We start from the raw sequence: 23,652 nt of genomic DNA, 5'->3' as shown, positions 1-23,652 counted from the left end.
TAACACAACACATGTCAATCTGCAAAGAGGCGTCTGCTCGTGAGGCTACAACATCTGACATGATGAGAAGCGACGCTCCGATGACAAGTCGGGACAATAGACAACCTTTCCCGGGGCCCCTGCGCACGTTAGCGGGGCCGAGGTGATCGCAGTCTGGGGGGGAAGCACACGCTCTAGCGGACCGCGGTATGGAAAGCAGGGCAGCGACACAGCGGGGCCACGGTGACATTTTCCCCCCACATGCAAACTCATGCAAAAGGTAAATACTGAGGCGGAGGGATACAAACACACCACTGCTACAACATGGCCGTCACCTCCGTCATGTCCTCTCTCGCAGGGGGCCCGCCCACCTCAGCAGGCAGCGCGAATTCCGATTGGCCGGCGGCGTCGCACGTCCGCTCCCCATTGGCCCGGCGGCGCGTCCGTCACGGGGGTGATGTGGATGACGTCGGTCGTTACACTGGGTTCACTGTTATCGCCCGGGTGGACAGTAGAGTTACTTCCACGTTAAAAAATTGGAATAAAATGCGGGAGGAGGATTCACGCAAACACAGACGCCGCCTCAGCGCAGTGGGTTTTTAAGCATATCTTCGTGAACACGCGTCGGCTCCGCAGCGGAAGGTTTCCACGCGTGTTTGTGGGGGTTTTCCTTTTCTTTTTTTTTATCAGCAATATTTCAGGGTAAGTGGAGTGATACATTTCCTTCCTGCGTCTCCCCCCCCCCACCCCCACCCCCTCCTCCCCCTCGTTTGCTCAACGGTTTAAATGTCAAGTAAATAAGCCTCGCGCGGTGACTGGTTTATATCTCTCTCGAGAGAGGGGGGGCTGGTTTGTATTAATACATTCGAAACAGTGTACTGGGTGCTGCAGCTCAGTGGGGCCGAGCTACGAGGAAGAGAGGAAGGTAATGGCTGACTCGTACAGTGGAGACTTGTGAAATGGCCTGTTGTGGAGGAGCCGCTCGTGCTGTGCATCAGCCCCGCGAACGGTGCCACTCCAAGGAGCTCTTGGCCCAAATGAAGACACACGACCTCGACCGGCCTGTCAAACGAGAACCCCCCCGTCAACCACCCCCTGTCTGCAGCCAGTGGGCCTACCTCCCCCCACCCCCACCACCTACTCCCCTACTCTCCAGACTTCCATCTGTCATAATGTGCACAGAATAGCTTATGAGTCCTGCTTCCACTTTGTTAACAGCAATTGTCCTTTTTTTTAACCACACAGCAGATCTAACGTTGTGTAATGCTATTAAGGAGATTGTAACTGTAACATGTGAGGGAGCTATTGTTCAAAAAGCCCTGCTTTGCATTCGCTCTGCTTCCCTCCAACAAGAGCCTGAAGGAAAATCATATTCTCCTGGTTTAAGTGTATGTGTGTGTGTCTGTGTTTGTGTGTGATGAGATTTCGGTATTTAAGTAACTCAGATTGTGTTCAAAACTCTAGACACCTTCTGGTACCATTCTTCCCGATACCGATATGTATCGATACCTGGACTTTGCGTATCGGCCGATTCGCTGCCATGGCATTTACAAATTATTAATACTTGCATAATGTATTTTAACAGCTGCATGCTACAACACCTGTATGGAAGTGATGGATGATAGGATCAGGTTAAACCTTTTGTAAAATGCATACAGACAATGAATTTCATAGAACGAGTTTGAATGTCATTACTGGGAACACACCCACAAATGAATACACGACAATTACCTAATTTAAAGAGCTGTTAAAGTGCAGCCATGTTTATGAAAATACACGTCACTGTTTTTACCTGTGGGACTTTCTGGGGTGAAATATTGCCAAGCTGCTGACATTTTTGTCTTGCTCTGGCTAAAGGCGCTCTACCTGAAATCACCTTTTCTTCGCTACTCTAAGAACAGTGTGTCCTAGTGGCAGTACGGTGACACTGCTGTTTTGGAGCGGCGAAGACGATGGTATTTTCGGGAAAAGAAATTCCAGCTTTATCTGCAAATAGACAGATTTGCAAATAGACAATAGCTTGGTTGCATTTGCAAAGCTGTGTTTACCATAAGTATTCCTAAACATATACCCTCAAGCAACCTCTGTCAGACTCAAATTAGGCCACTGATTTGTGATTTAAACTGGATCTGTGTGTATTCAGTGTGAATTAGCTTTCTTCTGCATTAGAAATTAGCAGCCATGTTTTGTGTGAGCGCGCCATCCCAGGGTAGATAGCAAAACGGCTGGACTTAGAAGTAGGCCAGTTTGACAGAGTGATCCACCTCATTCATGTCAACATCTGGATGCAGTGCAGTCCCTCTCAGTTGTGTACCAGCAGTGTGGTTATTAATAAGTTTAAAGCTAGGTTCTGCGAGTCCTGAAATGACGCCTTATTGTTTGAATTGCAGAAGTCCTGTTTCTCTGCCGGCCTCACAGCAGATGCAGGCTGCCTAAAACCCTCCCTTCCACAAAACAGTTTTATTAAAATCCTCAAAATAACAGAGTTATCGGAGCCTGCAGTTCCTCTGTGTGTGACTTTGAGCTGACAAGGCTGTGAATTGTTGCCAGGATGAACAAAATTATACTGAGGTTTTCTCAAAGTCTACAGCAACAATACTTTGAGACAGCATTCGATTCCTCTGTTGTTGGCATCATTTATAGCTTTGCAATTTTCACCTTTCCAACCTGGTCATATAAAGTCTCGGTGCTTCGACAAATAAATCCAATAATTCATAATATTTGACGAGATTTCGTAGATGCATAATACATCAATACACATTGCAATAAATAACCATAGAAAATAAAATGTTCCTTTTTTATTTAAGTGAAACCAGAGAGGAGAGACCAGAAGAGATTTGATTGAGAGAAACTGACAGCTGTCCAAATATACAATATATACAAGTCTTCCAAGTGTCATTCCTTTGTGTTGGCTAAAATATGTTATGCATGTCTAGAACCTTCATTTATTCCATTTTCGCTTTGCTTGGAAACTGCATTACCTTCAACTGCTCTCTTGAGAAAGTCGGTGATAATCGTTTCCATTTTCCATTCAGACCTGTTAACAACAAGGCCCACAGGGACACTCCACTCAAAGACTTCCGCAGCATTTATTGTGGAGATGTTCAATCTCAGCAACAACTGTTTCTTTTTTTCAAATTTCCTTAAGTAAATGTGAAAAATCCCTATTGTCTCTCTTAGCATATAGGCAAGAAAATAAACAAATTCAGATTGACAGATTTAAATGATATGAGTGTCGGGCTCATATAGAGTAACAAGAATATATGAGTGCTGTCTTGTCCATCTTTCCGAGCAGTGATTGGGCCATTAAGGCCGTCCTAAACCCCCCCATCCTCTCAGAGCTGTGGATGGTTAAACCCCACTGCAAGTCATGTTTGAGGCTGTGACCATTAAGTATCTCATGGCTTTGGCCCGTTTCATTGGCTAGTGCGTAATCCGCTAAAGGTCACTGCCACTAATTACGCTACTCCAAAACAGACAGATGCCCACCCTGAGCTTGATTGTGCTCTGCTTTTTCAGAAGAACATTCAAGGGTTGCATAACCATCACTTGGATGATTCAAGGGGCTTATGTGTGGATCTTTCTCTCTCTTTTTTTATTTTTAACCAGAGTGACCAAATGACCACACATAGAGATAATGAGGCGAACGGGTCCCAGCCAAAAGTCATTAAATTGCCGCCATTATAGTCTTCTATCTATCGTCTTCTGATTGGCTCTTTAGATTGACTTGTAGACTCTTTTATTCTTCTATCTGCCTCCTGTTTGTCACAGAGTGAGCTTGTTTTGGCTGGATGCAGGCTCAGTTAAAGCCAAGCGGTGACCTCATTATCTTGGCGTCCAATCAGTCCTCTGGCCAGCTCCTAATTGAGCCATCAGCCCCTTAAGGGGCAAGAGGAGGGATGAACGTGTCAATTACAGTAATGAGGGTACAACCACACAGAGGGCAGTCAGAGAGGGACGGAGGCCATACACAAGCCTTGCTGTGTCACCCCATTCTGGTTAATTCCAGCCTAATCAAAGATAATATTGTAGCCTAACAGTGGAGAAGTCAGTGGACCCAATAAGGAGGAGCGTTTCTGTAATCATTACCCCGTCTTAGCAGTGGGATATTTCTATATATTTTGGGGTAATCGTTTGAAGTTGGTTCACTAACAGTTACAGCTAATGAATGATCTGGGGTGGTGCCCAGCGCTGCTGTGAATACAGTTTTAATGCGCAAAACCACCATTTTGCCACAGCACACACTACATCATAGAGGGTGGTGTTAGTTTAGCAGCCTATCAGAAGCAAGTGTTTGCATATAGATGTATATCAGTATTGGAACAGTTACTGATCTGCCTCAAGAAATACATATCAGTTAGGATGTCTTGTCTTGTTTTCACCAGAAACTCAATCGTATTCAATTTAAAAAAAAATTAATAGATAATATATAAAAAAGCTACATGGGAGATGGTCAAAGCTTGATCTTCATTACTAAAATCATTAATCCTCTGTAATTATGGAGCACTTAGTTTAAACTACCCGAACAACCAGAATTAGCATTGCCCTTGACAAATTAATTATCGTAGCTAAGTGTATGATTATTATACCAATGATTGTACATTGCATCCCTATTGTCAAATTTGTTCACAGTTGTGGATTTAATAAATATGCTAAGTTGCTTTCATTATTTTTTCATTGATTTGTATTAAATGCAACGTATTAACTTATGTTTTAGTTTTATAAATATTCATTCAAGACCCCACTGATACATGTAAAACAAGAATCCTCCGCAAAGGCGAAACAATTCAAGTGGTCTGATAAGATGAATTATTTAATTGTCATAAAGTATAGTAAAAGACTTCTTAATCCACATCTTCCCGTCCAGGTCCCGTCCCTGCACCATGTTTGGTGGAAATCAGTTTAGTAGTTTTTGCTTAATTCCTCTCACAAACTATCCAGTAACAAAAGTCTTGAAATATCTGTAAAACATAAATCTATAACCTCTGACAAAGTTGTTTTATCACTAGGAGTAACCAGTGTCCTTGGTTCTCAAGGCTTCGTCATTCCTCATTGTTGTCATGTCTTGTTTAATAACCTTTAGGACCTTTTACACAAGCATTATGATGGAATTAAGAATATCATTTCTATAAAGAATACCAGGTAGTGATTCACAGCACACACGGTGAAGGAGAGCCAAGAAGTTTGAAGCTGGTATAGCCATTAACTTCCCTCCTCTGATGCCATACGGCAGCTGAGTGTGAAGTAAACAATGGAATGTTCCACCTGACCTGTGATCACATCCACATATGTGTAAGTACTTTTAATAGTCATCCACAAACAGGTAATCATCCTTTTGCCATCAATATAATTTCATTTAATTTGAACATTGATCTTTGCTTTTGCACTGCAGAGCAGCCTTGTGTCATTGAATCCATTATTCCTCTTGAAGGTCTTCAGCCGACCAAACTGAGTTTTATTCCCTGACGTCCCTTTCATGGAGAGCTCCTCTCACCTTGTCCTTAAAAAAAAAGTCATTGATTATTTCAGTGTTGTCAGTGAATTGCCCTTAAGGGACTGAAGGATTTCATTTGTGGAGTCAAAAACTGCTGACTGTTTTCTTCGATGACTCATCTCAACTAAATCTTAGTTCCATGTGGGGCTCCAATAAATTAATTTAAGCCCTGATTAACCATTACAAGTGACTATGAAATGTTAGATGATAACTCAAAGGGTTTTGTTGAATAGCTCATTTGTATGTTATATTTATCAATCATAATTTGCTTCACCACTGACAGGTTTCATGTCAAATAATGAAACTTGTCCAAAGGTGAAATTAGGGAGTTCTGTTTTTTTTGCGAGCCATTGTGAGAAATGTATAGGATGTTACACATCTCCTAACATTTGGACCTTGTACGAGAGCCCTACCGAGGTGGATGTTTGGGGGCTGATGCCAATGCCAATATCAGATTCAGAATCTGGTTTTATACTGAAATGCTGATACCAATATGTCTATGAAAGGCTCATGTTGGCAATTCTCTTTGCGGGCAACCGATAAATTGGTCAGGCACAACTTTGGACACTTGACAGATTCGTTGTTGGAAATCAATGCTTTGGGGAGAAGGTAGGGAGTAATATGGGTAGAGTTGGAAAAAAGCAGAAACTCTCGGATCTAATGAAAACCTGTTTAATTGAGAGCTCTTTCCTGGACATGTTTGCTGTGGGGTGATGGTGAGCCTGAGAATGTATTAGTATGCTGCAGTTGACTTTGAACTTGTATGTATTGCAATTGTTTGAATGGCCTCAGATACTGGAAGATGGAGACTTTAACCTGTGATTTTGGTACAAAGTGTTGACTGGATAGTTTCCTTAATCATCTGTGCCTCCCTGCCCTTATAATCAGACAGTATTGTTGTCTTCATTGTTCCCAGGATCACAGAACGGCCCAGATTACTTTGTCATTTTATTATCATTTTCTCACACAGCAAATTATTTTTTTTATGACAGAGTTAGGTAATCTGATGTAGATATTATCTATTTATTTCCATCACATGTCATGCTTTGACGTTTGTATCTCTCTCTCTTTCCTTCTCTCTCTCTCTCTCGCATATGCAGGAGAGCAGTGTCGTGATTCTTGCCACAGGGGCTGCGAACAAACGATGAACTGAGGACCTCCTCGACCCTCACACATTTCTGCAGTCTGCACTCCTCACTTGCTGCTGTCGACCACGTTGCCTCACCACACCTGGGCAGAGAAATGCGTGTGTGTGCTGTCCCTCTGCTGAATGACAGTGCAAGTGTTTTGGGGCTGGAGTAAGAGTAGTGGTCTGCACCTCGTCCCTCAGCCTCAGAGAGGCACTTCTCTACTTGACTGACTGCGACATTTGTCTCCACAACTGCAAAGCATCATGGGCAGGAAAAAGATTCAGATCCAACGGATCACAGATGAAAGGAACAAGCAGGTGAGTCTTAATTTATCTCTTTATGTGTGTAGCACTGAGGATTAAACACATTTTTTTTTTTAAATACCTAAAAGTTGACAGCAAATGTCAGATTTATAAACTCACTGCGAGCAAGTGAGCGTGTTGATGACGTTTATAGCACGTGACAGACACAAAACTAGAAATATAACTATAAACAAAAAGGCTTGATGTCTGCAGCAGAATTCTGCCTCCTGTAAGCTCTACCCAGGATATGGGTCATGTTAATGTGAATGTGGGTGACCCCAACATCCCCTGCTGCATTCTTCATATGGAAAATGTTCCGGACACAATCTTCCAGACTTTTTCTGGAGTTAATGTCTAAAAATGGCTTTACGCTGGGGTCGAAAAGTCTGGTACCACTTTATGACTTGACCCCAATGGATCTTGGATTCAGTTTTGTTCCGGTCTTGCAGAGTCGACTTATCCTAAAGGCTCCTCTATTGTTGATTTATTCATGTTTCATTGTCCCATTCAGAAATCTATATTTCCTGGAGCGAAATGTCTCAAGTACTGTAACACAGGCTGTCTTGAGAATTTGCCTCTGTTGCTTCCTGACCCATCACTGCAACTTCTTCACTAAATTTCACAGCAGGGAGGATGTTGGACGGGTGATTAGATGAGTCTGGCTTCTGCCAAACAGTTAGCTTTGTGTCACTTATGGAAAGTTCAGTTTCATCACACTTTGCCTCATGTTCTCAGTCCTCCATGTTTTTTTCCAGCACACTGTCATGTGTCAATTTGTTCCACAAGTGCCTTTTTTCAGTCCTTCTGCCACACAGCCCAGATTTTCGACAAGCTTCAATAATTTCTGGTCTTTTAGATAGATCCACATTTTCAACTGTGAGCTCAGCAGCTTTGTGTACTTCTTCTTTTTTCCCCCTTGACCAAGATACTTTGTTTGCTTACTTGGGTTGAATGAGTAGTTCTAGAAAACTGTTAATTTAGCATTTTAGGACACCAGTGTGTTTTCAGTCTTTGTGCTGGCAACACAAAAACATCTTACATCAGATTTTGTGTGTTCCAGTAATGAAACTGATTATTTTGTATTAATTACCAGACTCCAGTAAGATTATTCATAGGTCATCATCTATTTCTTCTCTTGAATTTTCAATTTCATTTAGATTTTTAACCATAACCCTGATTCATGTGTGAATAACAGAAGGGCTGCGCAAAGGAAAAATATGAAAGACTAGAATAAAGACAGATGACCAGAGAAAGCTCTATAGAGATACTAAATCAGGCTTTTTACCTGAACTATATTACCTTCAGTGAGTCTCTGGTGATACTGCAAAGCACAAAATATTTAGTCTTAAATTAATTAAGTTGACTTAACCAAAACTCATTATTTCCCCCTCCCCCCCCTTCCTTCTGCCCCGTCTCCGCCTCTCCATCTTTCTTCACTGTTCTCACTCAGGTGACATTTACGAAGCGAAAGTTTGGCTTAATGAAGAAAGCCTACGAGCTGAGTGTGTTGTGCGACTGCGAGATCGCCCTCATCATCTTCAACCACGCTAACAAGCTGTTCCAGTACGCCAGCACCGACATGGACAAGGTCTTACTCAAATACACAGAGTACAATGAGCCTCACGAGAGCCGGACCAATGCAGATATCATTGAGGTATATCCATAGCTTTTCAGTACCTTTATTCCTGTCTTGCCGTCATTATACTTCGCTTGCATACTGAACCATAAAACAATTCTGTTATGAAAAATGAGCTCCTCATATCTTTGACTGACACTCATTCCCTTTCTTTTGCACTTTTGTAGACTTTGAGAAAGAAAGGCTTCAATGGTTGTGAAAGTCCAGAGCCGGACGGTGAAGACTCCATCGACCAAAGTCCCTTAAATGATGACAAGTACCGTAAAACCACAGAGGACCTGGATGTTCTCTTCAAACGCTACGGAGTAAGTCCAACCTGCATGTGACACTTCATGCTCCTATCCTCCATACAGAGTATTAGGGATGCAAGACAACAACAACAACATTGGTTTTACAGATTATACCGGACATTTTACGAGAGAGGATGTGTATCATTGCAGTCAGCCTCACACTTGTGGTGTTACTTCACAATGTGTGTAGATAAGACAGCAATTTTGACGGCAACTCCCCCCTCATAACTTCGTCTGACGTGACTCTGCTCTGCTCCATCAGATGGTCGTTTTTCAATTAAAGGAACTAGGCACTGCCACTGAGACGAGAAAATGAACCAATTGAGTTTAATGCCTGGAAAAAAAGTTTTATAATTGTTGAGTGTCTGAACACTGTGAAACACAGGTAATCTTGGTAATCACTACTCTTCTTTTCTCAATTGTAGGCTCAGACGCTTTCTGTTATTATTCTCTGTCTGTTTGTTTGTTTGTTTAGTCACAGGAAACAACTGTTGTGAAGTTCCTCTCTTTTTTTCACACATTTAGTCACAGAGTCCTTTGCAACATGCCAGAAACTTTGGTGTTAGGTTAATCAGCCAAGTTCTTCAAGTGCACAATGATCTATCTTTCTTTACTAACCAAATTCAAGAGATCCTTGTCAAAATGTTCATGTTTAAGTTAAAAGTTTGTACATGGCATTTAAGAATTCACACAAAGCTATGAATGTGAGCTTCAATGCAAGTCCATCAAAATTACAATACGTTTCCCAAACATGGCTTTGTGAAAGGGTTAGCTTGTAGGGGATGAACCTTCAGAGATGCCCCCTGAGCCTGATGCTCCCTGAAGCTTTACAAAACTTTTAAATGAGCCTTGCACCTCCTGGTTTAGCAGTTCTGTCCACAAATGCAGTGTTTTATTCATTGTCATCGCTCTCACTGCAAAGTTAAGAGCTCTAAAATCATCTGCACACGAGCCCCTCTGCACGAAATGGCTGACAGACACGTTCAGAGCTGGTGCTTTTTCATTTGACAGCCAAAGAGCCAGAGATTTCCCTCAGGACTTGCTGGAGAGCGGTTCCACGAAAGGAGGCCAGAGAAACGTGTCAGAATGAAATGACAATTCTATAGTAATGTGTAAACAAGCAACTGTTTGCTAACAAGCTCATATCAACTGATCTGTCAACACCTCTTTTCCGCTGCCACCAAGTGGACACAAATAATCACTTAATACAGGTTTTGGGGCAGAAACCTAGCAGTGACTTTTCACACGGTTTCGACTGAAAGTAAAATTGTCTTTTTCCATTTCGTAGCAGTCGACGGCTCCTCAGACCTTCTCCATGCCAGTCACAGTCCAGGCGTCCAGTCAAGGCACACTGCAATTCAGTAACCCTGGCAACGCACTGGTAACTACCTCCTATGTAACATCATCGTCTCTCACGGATACCCACCTCCTGTCACCACAGCAACCAGCTCTTCAGAGAAACACGGTGTCTCCGGGGTTGCCACAGCGACCAGCGAGTGCGGGTGAGTGTGCGATTCTGCCGAGTGCGGCAAGATTCAAGTCGTTTTTATTTTTTATTTTTTTTGGAGAAATTGCATATAAGAAAATGATTGTAGGTAAAGTTTCTAAAACAAATTCTAAATGTTCCAGTTTTTTGTTCAGCCCTTTTTCTTCTTGTACACTATGTGGACTTAAATCTTCCTCTTGTTTACTTCCTCAACAATAACTTTGTAATGATTGTAACCGTTATTGCCAGTTGTTATTCGCCGTTGTTAGGGAACCAGGGACCTACAGTAGATATCCAGCCTCTTATCGTTACATGTAATGAGCTGAGTGATTCCTCAGGGAGCAGCGTACATTCTTTTACTCTAGACCGTTGTGCTGTGTTTGGCTTTGGTGAAAAGCTACTTGCTGAACAGCACTTGAGATTTTTTCTTAATGTCCCTTCTAATGTTTTGATTATCGGTGCAAAGCTGCATCGTACAAACAAGTAGCACCGGAGTAAAAGATTCTTTTCCTGCCTCGGTCTGCTGTTCCTCCTCTCGCCTTTAAAAATGCAGAGGACCTGAATTCTTCTTAAGCTTAAGTCTTCTGTTGACCTAAGTTAATATTTTTCTGGAGTATTCGAGATTCAAAGATGAACAATATGCCCAGTGAAATGCAAGATGGCAAACTGTAGCTGTGCTAAAAAAGTGCGATGTGCAGTAGAGAATAATAATTATAATAAGTGCTAAAAGAAAGGTTAAAATGAGATGAGATCAAAAAATGAAATATTTACACCTGGATGTCTATATTTTTCAATTTTTTTTCTTTAAAACTTGTACATACACACACACACACACTCTGTATTTAGGAATTTTCATTGACATCTGATCTTTCGATTACATACTAGAGGCGGTGGTCTAGTGGCAGAAACTTGGACTATGGGCAGAGAAGGTCTCTGGTTCGTCTCTGGTGTGACTCCACGGAGAGACAGCAAAAGACGAACCTGGATTGATCTGTCCAAAAATCCAAGAGTCTCCCTACCCTGTCTAGTGCCCCTGAGCAAGGCACCTTACTCCCCCAACATCTGCTCCCCGAGCGCCGTACATGGCTGTGTGTCCTGCACCAGATGGGTCAAAAGCAGAGATTAAATTTCCCTACCTGCATGAATGTGCCTTTGCATATCTGTGCATGTGTTTTGGACTAATAAATGCATCTTAATCTTAATCTTATTGTAAGTGCTACTTGTTTTTTGTATTATTTTTTTCTTTTACTACCAATAGTAGAAACTCTGTGTCAAACACAATGTTTCAGAAAAGTAATTGTGAGCACTGTGAAATTGTGAAAAGTAACCACTGATTTGTGAGGGCTATAATAATGATATCCTTTCTATTAATTTAATCTTTCAACAATAGGTGCTCTTCTGGGAGGTGACCTGAACAATTCAAATGGAGGATGCCCAAGTCCAGTCCGTGAGTATGATTTCCTTTGTTCAGAACCTAAGCAGGTTTTATTCTTTAGTTGTTAGTTTGTATTCATCCTAAATCTTCTCCAAGGTTCCTCCCATGCTTCCCCTCAGAATGTAGTTAGCTTTATAGATATATTTCTAACATTATGGCACATTTATTTTTTTGTTTCAATTGATATTATGTTTAGATCTTGTTTTAAATGTTTGTAATTGGAAAATGTGTTTGTGTACTTAATTTTATGTTATATTTAGTATGTAAGTATTTTTGCTTCAATATGATAGTTATTATTTGCAGAAATGTAGATATTTCAAAGAACAGACTGTTTCATTTTAGAAGGATTAATATAAAACAAACCTCTCTAACACAAAGAGGTTTGAACATCATCCAGTTAGGTCTTTTGCTTTCTGTTGGCTTCTCAAACACTTTGATTCCATCCAGATTGACATTCCTTTTCATTTTAGAGCCTCTCGGAATAGATTTTTTTTTCTTAACAATAACTTGAGTGCGCACAGCGTCAGTGCCCCGCTGACTCCATTCACCTGTTTGATTTTCCTAACGATCTCTGTCCATTCACACCTCTGTTTCCCCCGGTAGCTAATGGATACAACAGTGCCAGGGCCTCCCCAGGCCTCCTCACCGTTTCCAACGGCAACAGTCTGGGGAAAGTAGCTCCAGCCAAGTCTCCACCCCCCCCTCCCAGCCCCCAGATGGTCAACAGCCGCAAGCCAGACCTCCGAGTCATCACCTCACAGGGCGGAAAGAGCCTCATGCAGATGGTGAGCTTGTTTCTGTCTGGGTCCTTTCAGTCAACATTGAATCCTGGAAATAATGACACTTTTCTCTTAACTGTTCTCACCTCTGTTAAAAAGCTCAGTTGGGTGAGATTGTTAAAAACTAATGATATCAAAGTGAATCATATCTGAACCTAAAACCTTGAAGATTAGATCGGAAACATTACGAGTTAGACGATGACATTTTGAACTGAGAGTAAAATGAAAATCAAGAATTGGTTTGAAGGTGAACTTTGTGTTAGAGGCTGTTTGCCATCATTTTTATGCTTTTTACATTTAAGATGTCTGCTGCATATTTGAGGTTCAGCATCTCATTATTGACTCTGGCAAAGTTTGTAAAGTCTTGGGTGAATCATCAGCTCCCACTGAAATACTGATGTGTTTTCTCATAACTGAGCTTTTTAGGAAGTCTTTGAACTAAAGTCTTTGACTTTGTCATAACCACCAAAAGATCATGAAAAAAATTTCAGTAGAGATTAAAAGTTAATTTTTGCCCTTGGAAACAGAATTTGTCTGAACAGCTTCACTGGAGGTTTAAAAAAATCACACAATCTTCCCCAAGCTGCTGTTATCAAATTGAATCTATATTTTTTATTCGTTCAATGGATCAAATGATGATTGTCTCGTTTTATTAACAATTCAATTGAGTGTTTGCTTACAAACCTGGATCAGAGTTGTAACCCTGTCTGTTACCGCCCTTTGCAGACAGATGATGAGCTGGAATTGGTAAACGAGGTGATTTCTCCTGATGTCAGTCACTCGCATGAATCGATGATTATCGACTGTCCACACATTTTTAGCATGGTTACGAAACTGTACAAGATCTTGTCATTGTTTTTGGTCTTGCTCCACTGACATTTCTTGAGGAAGTCTTCAGTTTTTGGTTCCCACCTTGACTGCATGTCGTTCAGGGTTCATGGTTGTTTTGTTTTGTAGAGTTGGGATCGTGATCTTCTCAGAGAAAATCGTAGAAAGGTTGATGTCATACAGACCTTGAGAATTGTCCTTGAGTATTCATCAGTTTTCAACAAGGCACATTTCCTTCATCTAATGAAAGCACTGAAAGCATGGGTGTCCTTTCACTTGGCATCGTGGAGCTAAGTGCCACAGAGCATGTTCCCCTGTTCACTGACACTCACACCGACTCTCATTCTCACCATCACTTAGAGATGTTTCAAACTGGAATTACATTAAAGGCATTTTACTCAATCTTCTGCTGCAGTTGCATCTTAAATATTTTACAACAAAAATTTCAAAATAAAGCCAAATCTTTAGTTACAGCTTTCTAAACTTGCTATTTTTTTATATGATACCATTCCTTGTGCGGCAAAATATTCATATACACACAAAAAAAATATTACAAATTAAATCAGAACTTAGTGAGTGAGTTTTCCAGTAAAATCTCATTTTCATGTAAGATGAATTTACTCGGAGAGAGAGAGATGGTGGATGGCGAGGGCTGATTACGGCTGCTGATGCCGCATGATTGTCAATTCTCGTACAATTCCACTCAAAGTTGTCAGGTAAGAATCTCATTTTCCACAGGATAGTGATTCGTTTTCATCACCGTCACCCAGCCGCCCTCCCTCACTTCTTCACAGAGGCAGTTAATTGAATCTGGCCCTTCTCTCCAGTCTAGCGTCCCCCCTTCCTCTTCTCTCTCGGCAGCATAACACTCATAACTCTGGCCCAATGTTTCCTCTCAGGATGATCAGTCTCACAATATATGAGTAATTCCAGAGCAGAATTATTGCATTTTTGGCCTTTTATATGCAGACCTTTTGTTTTTTTCCCCTCTTACAAAGAACCTCATTTTGCTTTTATCTGTGATATAACTCAGCCGAAGCAGGCTCTGGTGTATTGTGCTTCTTCTGAGATTTGTGTCTTCCAGCAGCGGTACGTCATATTAAACCTCACAGTAACAGTTGCACAGATCTAGAGGCGTGTCTGCTGCAGCTGTTTAGGAGAATCACTCAATATTTTGTCATCTAAATGTCTGACTTAATGTACAAACACTGAGCAGGCAGCAGCTTTGACCCCCGTTAGCCTTCTCTTGGAGTGAAGGATTGAGACATTAAAAAGTAAGCATTGTGGAGAGCAGCCATGCAGGAGTACTGTAAAGCCTTTAGTGACATCCACTGGAGAAACATGAGATCAGCTGCACTCTCACTTACAAGTTCAACTAGAGCCTGCAGTTGCAAAAAAGCAAACCAGTCACTTCCAGCTTGTTTTACGCTTGAACAACTGGAGAATTACTATTTACTTCAGTAAATTTATCTAAGTTTAGTTCGAAATGTTGTCAATCTGAGGAAAGTTGTGCAAAAAACAGTGTGTTTTGTGCAGTATGATAGATTCATACTAGTATTCTAACTGAAATAATTAATCAATTAGTTTCAACAGAAAATGTATATAAAAGAGGCTTCTAAGTTGGTGACTTTGTGTTTCAATTATTTCACCGTGGACATTTCATTTCATTTATTTCTGAAGGTTAATGTGGACTTGAAATTCACAGCTCACCTTGTTGGGCTCGCACACTTTCAAACTTAATCCTGTCCCATCAAATAAAGGCTGTAATGCCCAGGAATTATCTTTAAAAAACAATTTAAGTTATTATATATAATACACATTTAGAAGTTGGAAATAGTAAAAAAGCACTAGTGGGACCATCGTTGGGGTCTTTCAAAATGTAAAACTTAATTTAAAATACTTAATTTTAAAAGGAAGCAACTTTTGAAAAATGATTCTACCCTAATACATACGTGAATTGCCTTTAATGTAAAGTCTCCACAGCGTTTATGGCTCAAAACAAGCAAAGTGTTTTTGATGCATGTCATCACAAACCTCCTGAAAGTAAATCCATTTGCGTCTGAGATTTAGTTGACTTGGTGAATCATTTTGAATCCAGCCATTAGCTCATTGTCATTCCCAGCATGTCGGAATTTACATTTTTGAAGCTTTTAGCTTTTGTTAGCATCTGAAAGTTGGTCCCTTAGGTTTCTGCGGGGTTTAACATGTCACTGACCTCTCTGGCAGAACGCCCAGCGGCTGGCAGCCGGAGCCCAGGGGGCACAAACCCTCACCACGCCGGTGGTCTCCATAGCCACACCGAGCCTCCTGGCACAGGGGCTGCCCTTCTCCGCCATGCCCACGGCGTACAACACAGGTGAGCTCAACATCCTGTACGAGCTCAGGGAGCCAACATGCACTTTAAGCTAAATGAGAAATCAAGAGCTTTGTTGATTTGGTTCTTTTGTCCTTCATGCTCTCAGAGTACCAGCTGACCAGCGCGGACATCACCGCTTTACATGCTCTGGCGTCTCCTGGTGGCTTGTTGCCGACTTCATGGCAGCAGCAGGCTATTTCCCAGCAACCACAGCAACAGCAGCAACAACAGCAAACACAGCAACAGCAGCAGCAGCAGCAACTTAATCTTGCATCACTCAGCAACTTGGTGTAAGTCCATTCTTTCATTTCTCATCCCTGCAACTTCAAACCTGATTTTTTGAAAAGCTCCCTCTCCTCCGGTGCCGGGGATGACGTTGGTGGCGGTGATGGAGATTAAAGCAGCTCTCAGTCTTTTTCCTCTTAACGCTGAAACACTTTACTACTGACCCTCCCAGGCAGCGTGCATGATCTCCATACCATGACCTGATATGCAAGCAATTCACATCCCTCTCTCAAGTGAATTGGTCTCTTCACCAGCATCTCACCATCTCAGCGCCTTCATAACATCAATCTGAACACGATTCAGCTTTCTGGAGTTGATGGACTCCAGCAAGATGCAGATGCAGTGTTTGGAGGAGAAAGAGAGAATGTGTCAAACAGGTTAACTAGTCCAACCTTAAACACGGCTCATGCATCGACACTATTTCTTTAAATTCTATGAACTTCATAAAGGTTTACACAGTTTGGAAGTTTGACCTCCTTGCTCTTATTAAGGCCCTGTTCAAACCCTTTTGTCAGTCAGATCTGATTAGATAACTGAAGTCTGTACTCAGCAGTTGAGAACATTGTTTAGTGCAGCATCAGCGTGAGGAGGCGCTGCTGGTTTCCTTTTGGGTTTCGGTGGCGTGAACACCAGATCCTTGAAGTGTGTTCTCTCCTCTTGTCCACAGCATGTGGGGCGTGGACAAACAGAGCAGCGAGCTGTGTAGCCAGGTGTCCAGTCTGGCTGCCAATCTGAGGTGAACAGCCACTACTAGTGTGTTCGTATGTGAAATGTCATGACCTTGTCTGTAGGGGGGGTTGGGTGCCACTTTTTGAAAGGCTTGTGCCATAATGGCAGCTTATACCTCTCATTTAGTAACTAGGGCCAGGAGAATTTCAGTAAGAGCTCATAATAGATAGAATAATATATATGCAGTTCTCTCCATCTTTATAAATGTGGCCACTATATATTCAGTAAGTCAAGCTTTTTACAATTTAGAATTTTATATTATCTTAGCTGTTTATATGATTTATTCAACTTTAGGGCTGTGGATATATTTTTATATAACAGATAAATAATTTGAGCAATTTTAAGTTAAACTGTGAAAAACTACTTTTAGAATTTAATATATAGAAACTGTCCATTAGTCACGACTACAGTGTATTTTAATCATCCAAACTAAACCAATTAATACAGTAAACATACTTAGCAGTGGTTACGTATGAATATTACAGTTTTTTATCTATTTGTGTAGTCAAATCATTTTATATCCCCTGTTATCAGATACCAAACCTTTTCCTCATTTCCTTCCCTCCGTTTCCACGCTGCAGCACCTGCAACATGCACAAGTACAGTGGCCTCTAAGGACCAAACACATGCAAGAAGAAAAGCCCAGTGCTCAAAATCATGAAATGCTGCAAATGCCTATATCAGCACAAACAAAGAGTAATGCACCCCGAAATTAGAAACCGTACAAATACATCCTTTTTATGCTCGGTCTTCTATTTCTTTCTGTCTTGAGGGAAAGATTCAGTACATTTGCTGGAGAAAGTTTGTCCTAGTTGTTGACATCTTTGCATGTACTATTGTGTGCAGTTTGATCCTTAAGGGCCACCGTACACACTATTTACAGAGGCAGAATTAGAAAGATCCCCACTGTCCTGATTGATGATTTTAATCTCGTGCTTGTGGATCAGAAAACCACATTTATCACATCTGGATTTTCAGTAAACCATGAACCAGAACCCAGCAGTTTAGTTTCTTTGTGTTGCTCAATCATTATATAACATTATTGCTGTTGTTGACGAAAACCTTTGCTCGCAATAATGTTTCACACTTTTCTCCACACATGCCTTCTAATCCACCTCTTCCCTTTTGATTTGGGTTCCAACATTTTTTCTCCCCACAGTGTTGGCTCTCCGTCCAACCTGCTCTTGGGTAGAGATGAGTGGTTGGGCCGGTACTGTATCACACTTCCTTTTTCCTGTGTGTCTGTGCGCTTTTGGCTGCTCCCCCGCCCCCCCCCCCCTTCCCAAAGCATGTGGGGGGCTGTCTGCAGTCAAACTGGAAAGACACCTAGTTCCGGTTTCCGCCATTTTCTCTAACCCCAGGATTATCTTCTGTTTATCATTTGTAGTTTGTTCACTTCATGGCTGACTCACGGCGAATCACCCTGTCACACCAATCATTTCACGCTTCCTGGGCTGTTCTGTCGATCTGTTGGGAGCAGTGGGGGTGTTTACTTCTGCTTTGAAGAGGCTCAGAACTGACTGGGCTGTTGAATAATTGAGTGTGGCTTTTCCCTGTCGGTGCTGTGCCTTGTAATGTGGGTTTTTGTCTCGATGCGAGTCGCTTTCCAGCTTCTTATACAACTTTGTCAAGTCGTTAATCATTTGTCTGTTTTTTGTCCTCACCTTTCCTCTTTGCTCTGTCCTGTATCTTCCATTTTTCTTCCCCTCTCTGTCCTCCGTGATTTTGTTCCCAGGCCGGTGACCCATATACCTCAAGGCGCCATGCTGACAGTCAACACCAACTCCAGCGTGAGCATCAAGTCTGAGCCCGTCTCGCCTGGCCGGGATCACGGCAGCGCCTGCTCTCTTCCCTCCTCCAACACACCGTCCTCGACTTCAGGGGGAGCCATCCTGACTGCACCGCCGCAGTACCCCGGCTCCCTGCTGTGCCTGGAGCCCCCGACAGGCCGCTCGCCTGCCAACAGCGTAAGCAGCAACGCCAGCTCCTTTGAAGGCAGCGATCGCGACGACACCGGTACAGGCGGCGGCGGGGGCGGCCCTGGAGGTGCAGGCGGAGGCGGTGGCTCTACGGGTTCAGCAAACCGCTCCTTGCCGCCTGACTTCAGCTCCTCGTCTGATCTCCTCAGGGTGTCGAACGATCCGGAGCAGGAGGGCGGAAACGTGAAGCGCATGAGATTGGACACCTGGGTCACATAGATGCACCTGCACCATTTCCCTGCACACCCCCCTCCCCCCCTGTGAAGTTATGGTGACACTTAAACACCCACAGCACACACACCCACTCATCCTTACACCCCCACTGCCCCGACCCACACTGCCATGTGGCACTATCCTCCTGCATCTGCCTCTTTCCAGAATTACACCACTCACCTGCGTCACCCAGACTTATGAGGCTTTGCCAAAATAAGAAAAAAACATTTAAAAAATAAAATAGAAATCTCGCTCTGAGTGAAGGAAGGACTGTTTAGTGCTCTGCTGGATATTTAGAGCCCTTGAATTGAGGCACAGTAGATTTTAATACCTTCTTGCTCTAATGGACTCCCGTATAGTAACTACTTTTTGTTAGAAACAAGGCACTAAGCCTTTCAATCTGACTCGACCGTAAAAATATTCCTCTTTCACTCGCTTTCTGCATCACCTTCATGTATTTACATTGAGATCTGCTGCATTGTTCTCAATATGATCCCGTGGCTTGTCAACGCGATAGGACTTCTGCTGTACGACTCGCCACTTCCTGCTTCTTTGAAATCCGCTGGGATTGTGTGCTGTCCATTCTTCAGTAAGGCACTTGTAAACTGCACTATTGGAAATAACTTAATCCGGACACCTTGAGGACTGAGCATCTGTGTGACACTAAACAGACTCAAACAGGGACCCTAGGTGAGAGTTTTACCGAGGCAGGCCCGAGCACTCGAGTGGCACTTTGCTGCAGTGGAGTCCAGCACTTTGCCCGAGTGCCAATATCAACCTCTCTGTAGGAATAAGACAAAAATGCCAAAAGCCTCATGCACGCAACGCGGGGACACTGACGAGTGATCACTCACAAAAACCGGCGAGAAATGGAAACTGTTGATGCTTTTCAAGCGTTGAATTTGTCGTCACTCTCTCCTCGGACTGAGCGCTCCACCCGTCCTCTCACTCATCGCCTCTGGAGCTCAGATGGAAATCGTTGCACCAAATCTCCAGCCGCAGTCCCTCAGCTTATTGCCGGGAGTAGACGCCATCCAGTTAAAAGCATATACAAGTTTTCTGAGCCTCTGGTGGCTTTTTTTCGAGGTAGGGAAGTATTTGGTTCCTTCAGTCCAAGTGTTCTTTATCTGTTGGTATTTAAAAAGAAAAATCTGTTTTGAAGGTCTGTTGGTCGTCCTGAAGTAGGAATTCTGACTTTGTATAAAAATCACTCCTTATACAAAAAGCTTTGATGTCCTCTCTAGCTCTCTATAGCTCTCCTTAGCTCTTTGCTGTGTTTCGAAAAAGTGAAAGGAAAAATACATTTTCTATATTTCTACCGCTTCAGTTGGCGACAAAGTACTATAGCTTTTCGGCTTCAACGACGTGTATGTACATATGAATATATTTGCATAGACTTTGCTAGGTATCCCTAAAAACAAGCAATGTGTTGATTCTCAGTGGAACTGTTTGCATATACGAGTGTGACTTTGATCTGTTTTGAGCTATGGTGCAGGGGCTACGCCACGCCAGGTAGTGCTGGTGGATCAGACGTGTTTCAGTAAACCTATTTTATGCTAGTGTTGGTGGTGTGTGCACTTTGTGTCTCTCACTCACAGAGGCCTGCTTGGTTGTGGTGTCATCATATTCTCCCGCCACCCCCCCTGCCCTTTTTTTAAAAACCCACCAAAAGTAAAAGTATCCACCTTAACATGAAGTCATCATTACGACACTGCCATTAACGTATCGTGTACTTAAAGAGGTAATACACACAAACACTTTGCTCGACGGAATCACGTTTAATCTTTTCCACATTAACCAGACACAGATTTTTTGCCTTTTTTCACTTTGAAGTTAAGTCATGAAGTTGGCTAATAAGTGCTGTGTTTGTTGTTCAATTGTATATTTTATAGTACAAATTAGTTTTGTCTGAACCATTTCAAGTTCATGTACGAGTGTGTGAGTGTGTGTGTGTGTTCACAGGATGTTTATACGTAGAAACAGGAAGTCTCTCTCCCCCCTCGAGTTGACGCTCTCGGTGCAGACTGCTTGCGTCGGCTGGTGTTTGTTGACTGTTGATTATCTACTTAGGCAATGCTACACTTTTAAATGTGTGTGGGTTAAATGATGCCCCGCGGTGCAGAGAGTGGAACCACAGACGCTGGGGGTCAGTGGAGGATATCACCTCGACCTGTGACCTTTTCACGCCAGTCGATGTATTCCATGATCAGCTTATTTCTCCGTCCTTCACGCGACAGCTCATTTCAGGTCATTAGTGTTTTTCTTCTGTCAATCAGCACTGGAAAACAATTCAACCCACTCTTTCTAAAAACCCAAACCTCATGTTGGAGAGTATTTAACGTTTGAAATGTTAAAGGAACTTTAGGGAAACTCACTTTCTTAACTAGAGTTTGACGAGAAGCTGAATCTACAGCAGACTGTTAAATCAGCAGGAAACTGTCAACAAACCCACCTATCAAGTCAAGGCCGAGGTCTAATGCTGCATTCATGTTCTATCACTGAGACCATAATCACCAGCAATCGGGTTGGAACCTATAGAACAAATTTGAAGGGCATTGAGATTATATTAATAGTTAAAGAAAATGTGAGTTAAAGGGCGTTTTCCATCCACTAATCCATCCTAATGCAAATATTAGGATTTGGGTGCATTCAAATACAGAAACAGTTTTGTTTGCCCCTAGTGGTGACATTTTTAACAAACGTCTTATAATTATGATGTTTTCTATAAATGTCCCCTCTCAGTTTAAACTAGATTCTGGTAAAACTATAAAAATCGTATCTTTACTCTTCAAATAGCCTCTAAGATAACTTTTGAGAGGGTTAAGAGTTTCTTAATCAGAAAAAGAAAAGAAGAATTGAGAATGTGTATTTTAACGTGGATGGAAACGCACCATGAGATATCAGACATTTTGAATTGAGACGATATTTTCCTCTTGGTGAACTCTTCAAAGCTAATGTTGCTCAAACGTTACATTGAAATTAAATCCAACATGAACTCTCATTCAATCGATTCAGTTCATTTTAAAAGGTGCTAAACATAAAGTTGTTTTAAATACATGAACTCACAACAGTAGCTAATTTAAGCTATTTAAAAGAAACCTCTCGTCTAACTTCTCGGCATTAAAGTGAATTCTGTTTCCCCAAAGTGTCAAACTATTCCTAAACTTGAAAGATTCGCCTGCTGAGCGGCTCCAGCCCTCACGCAGCCGACGACCTCCTCTGCTACTACGCCGCTCATTTGCATTTTAAACCAGTAAATTTCCATGGAAACTCCAAGTGGGTGCTGTTGGTTGACTGAAATGTGACACCAGTCTGATTGGCTCGATCCTCCTGCCGCTCGCAGGTTCGCTCATGTACAATAAGGTTCTGTCAGATCTAGCAGCGTAGTCACGAGACAATCTATATGAGAAATGAAAAACCTGCACCCTGTTACTTGTCGTGTACAATGTTTTTTAGAATCTCACTATTTTTGGATTTAATTTGTGCTGGTGACAGTTCCATTGTCTATTATTATTATAATGATATTATTATGGAGCTTTTATTTTATTGCTATTTTGTGTAGGATAGCCAAACTGTTTTTATTTTTCTCTCTATTGCGTTTACTTTTCTTATCATAAACATATAGTACTGGTTTCCTTTTTTGAAACAACTTGCTGAAAATTGCACGATCAGTTATTGTGGTATTAGCAAATGCAATGAAGGAAGGAAATACCAGTTAAATGCTGCAGTTTTAATTAAGATATAGAATATATTTATAAAGAAGAAGAAAAAAAACGAGAGAAAACAACTGAAATTGGTAAATCATGAAATTGGAAACATGTAAATGCATGGGACACAGGTAACAAGTAAAGTCATGTTACGTACAGTAAAGATAAAGGACATGCATCACAAATGAGTTTTCAAAGGACTCAGAATAATGTAGCATATGAAATACTAAAGATGAAATTTATAGCTAATATATTGTGTTGAGCTAGTCCGCTTTGGGTTTTTGTTGTAAAGAAGATATTTCTTTTTGTTGTTTTTTGAGAATGATAAACAGTTTGTGTATATTTTCATATACAAAGTATGCACTGATATGTAATTGAAATTCTATACCGCTTTTACAAAAAGTGTTTGTTGTACCAAAGTATCCAAGTCCCTTGAAACCTTATCCTTTTTGCGTATGTTTTACCGTATTTTATATATTAAATAGACAAATTGAGTGAAATGAACTTGAATCTGTGGTTTGTTTTCTTCTCCCACATGAAAGAGGCTGTTTATTGTGTAACCTCCTTTTTCAAGGTAATAAAAAGTCCCCAACGAGGAACGACTGGTGAATACAAGTCAAATGTCTCTCAGCTTTTCCTCTCAATCTTCTTCTCTTTTCACAGTTTGTACGATGAAGCTTCATTTCTCACATTCAAAGATATAAAGAAACGACCAGATTTGATTGAACCCTCAAATCTACCTGGAATCTGTGTTCAATTATTTATTCTGACTTCCTCTTCCACAATGTTCAAGAAACAGGTTAAAACCATAGACTGTATATATAAAACATTTTTTTTAATCTGCCGCTTTCTACGGATCCAGTCCAACATTTGATGGATTCCCTCTTGGCTCATGTTTCATTCATCGGGGGAGAGAGAGAGAACCAGTGGATCTGAGCTCAGTGAAAATAATGTTGTGACTTTGCTGTGAACCTTCAGTTCCTTTGTTTCTGTGGGTTTGTTATGTTTGTTGATGTCGCATATT

The 23,652-nt window shown here is 41.7% G+C and overlaps 1 protein-coding gene across 5 annotated transcripts; it reads left to right on the top strand.

Annotated features, from left to right (window-relative positions):
* Nucleotides 1–442: 442 nt before the first annotated feature.
* LOC133972019 (myocyte-specific enhancer factor 2D homolog) lies at nt 443–23,243 on the top strand. 5 transcript variants are annotated; one of them, XM_062409194.1, is made up of 13 exons: nt 443–681; nt 6,574–6,920; nt 8,356–8,559; nt 8,709–8,846; nt 10,120–10,333; nt 11,708–11,764; nt 12,356–12,537; nt 13,258–13,287; nt 15,586–15,715; nt 15,822–16,005; nt 16,668–16,736; nt 17,889–17,939; nt 18,465–23,243. In XM_062409194.1, the coding sequence occupies exons 2-13, from the start codon at nt 6,867–6,869 to the stop codon at nt 18,925–18,927; spliced, it is 1,776 nt and encodes a 591-aa protein (XP_062265178.1). In that variant the 5' UTR covers nt 443–681; nt 6,574–6,866; the 3' UTR covers nt 18,928–23,243. The 5 variants fall into 5 exon arrangements, with proteins under 5 accessions (XP_062265178.1, XP_062265180.1, XP_062265179.1 ...); XM_062409196.1 differs by lacking the exon at nt 17,889–17,939; XM_062409195.1 differs by lacking the exon at nt 13,258–13,287 and having other exon boundaries at nt 444–681.
* The last annotated feature ends 409 nt before the right edge of the window (nt 23,244–23,652 follow it).

Source organism: Platichthys flesus, chromosome 17, assembly GCF_949316205.1.
Source record: "Platichthys flesus chromosome 17, fPlaFle2.1, whole genome shotgun sequence".
NCBI classification, from domain to species: Eukaryota; Metazoa; Chordata; class Actinopteri; order Pleuronectiformes; family Pleuronectidae; genus Platichthys; species Platichthys flesus.
Note: the sequence above shows the minus strand (reverse complement) of the source record. Positions and strands in the feature narration are given on the sequence as shown.

Bases quoted from the DNA above. Each gene is read 5' to 3' on its own strand.
- LOC133972019 (XM_062409194.1), top strand. From the start codon at position 6,867: ATGGGCAGGAAAAAGATTCAGATCCAACGGATCACAGATGAAAGGAAC. The intron at 12,538-13,257 runs GTGAGCTTGTTT...CGCCCTTTGCAG, and splicing joins GAAAGAGCCTCATGCAGATG to ACAGATGATGAGCTGGAATT. The intron at 16,737-17,888 runs GTGAACAGCCAC...TTCTCCCCACAG, and splicing joins AGTCTGGCTGCCAATCTGAG to TGTTGGCTCTCCGTCCAACC.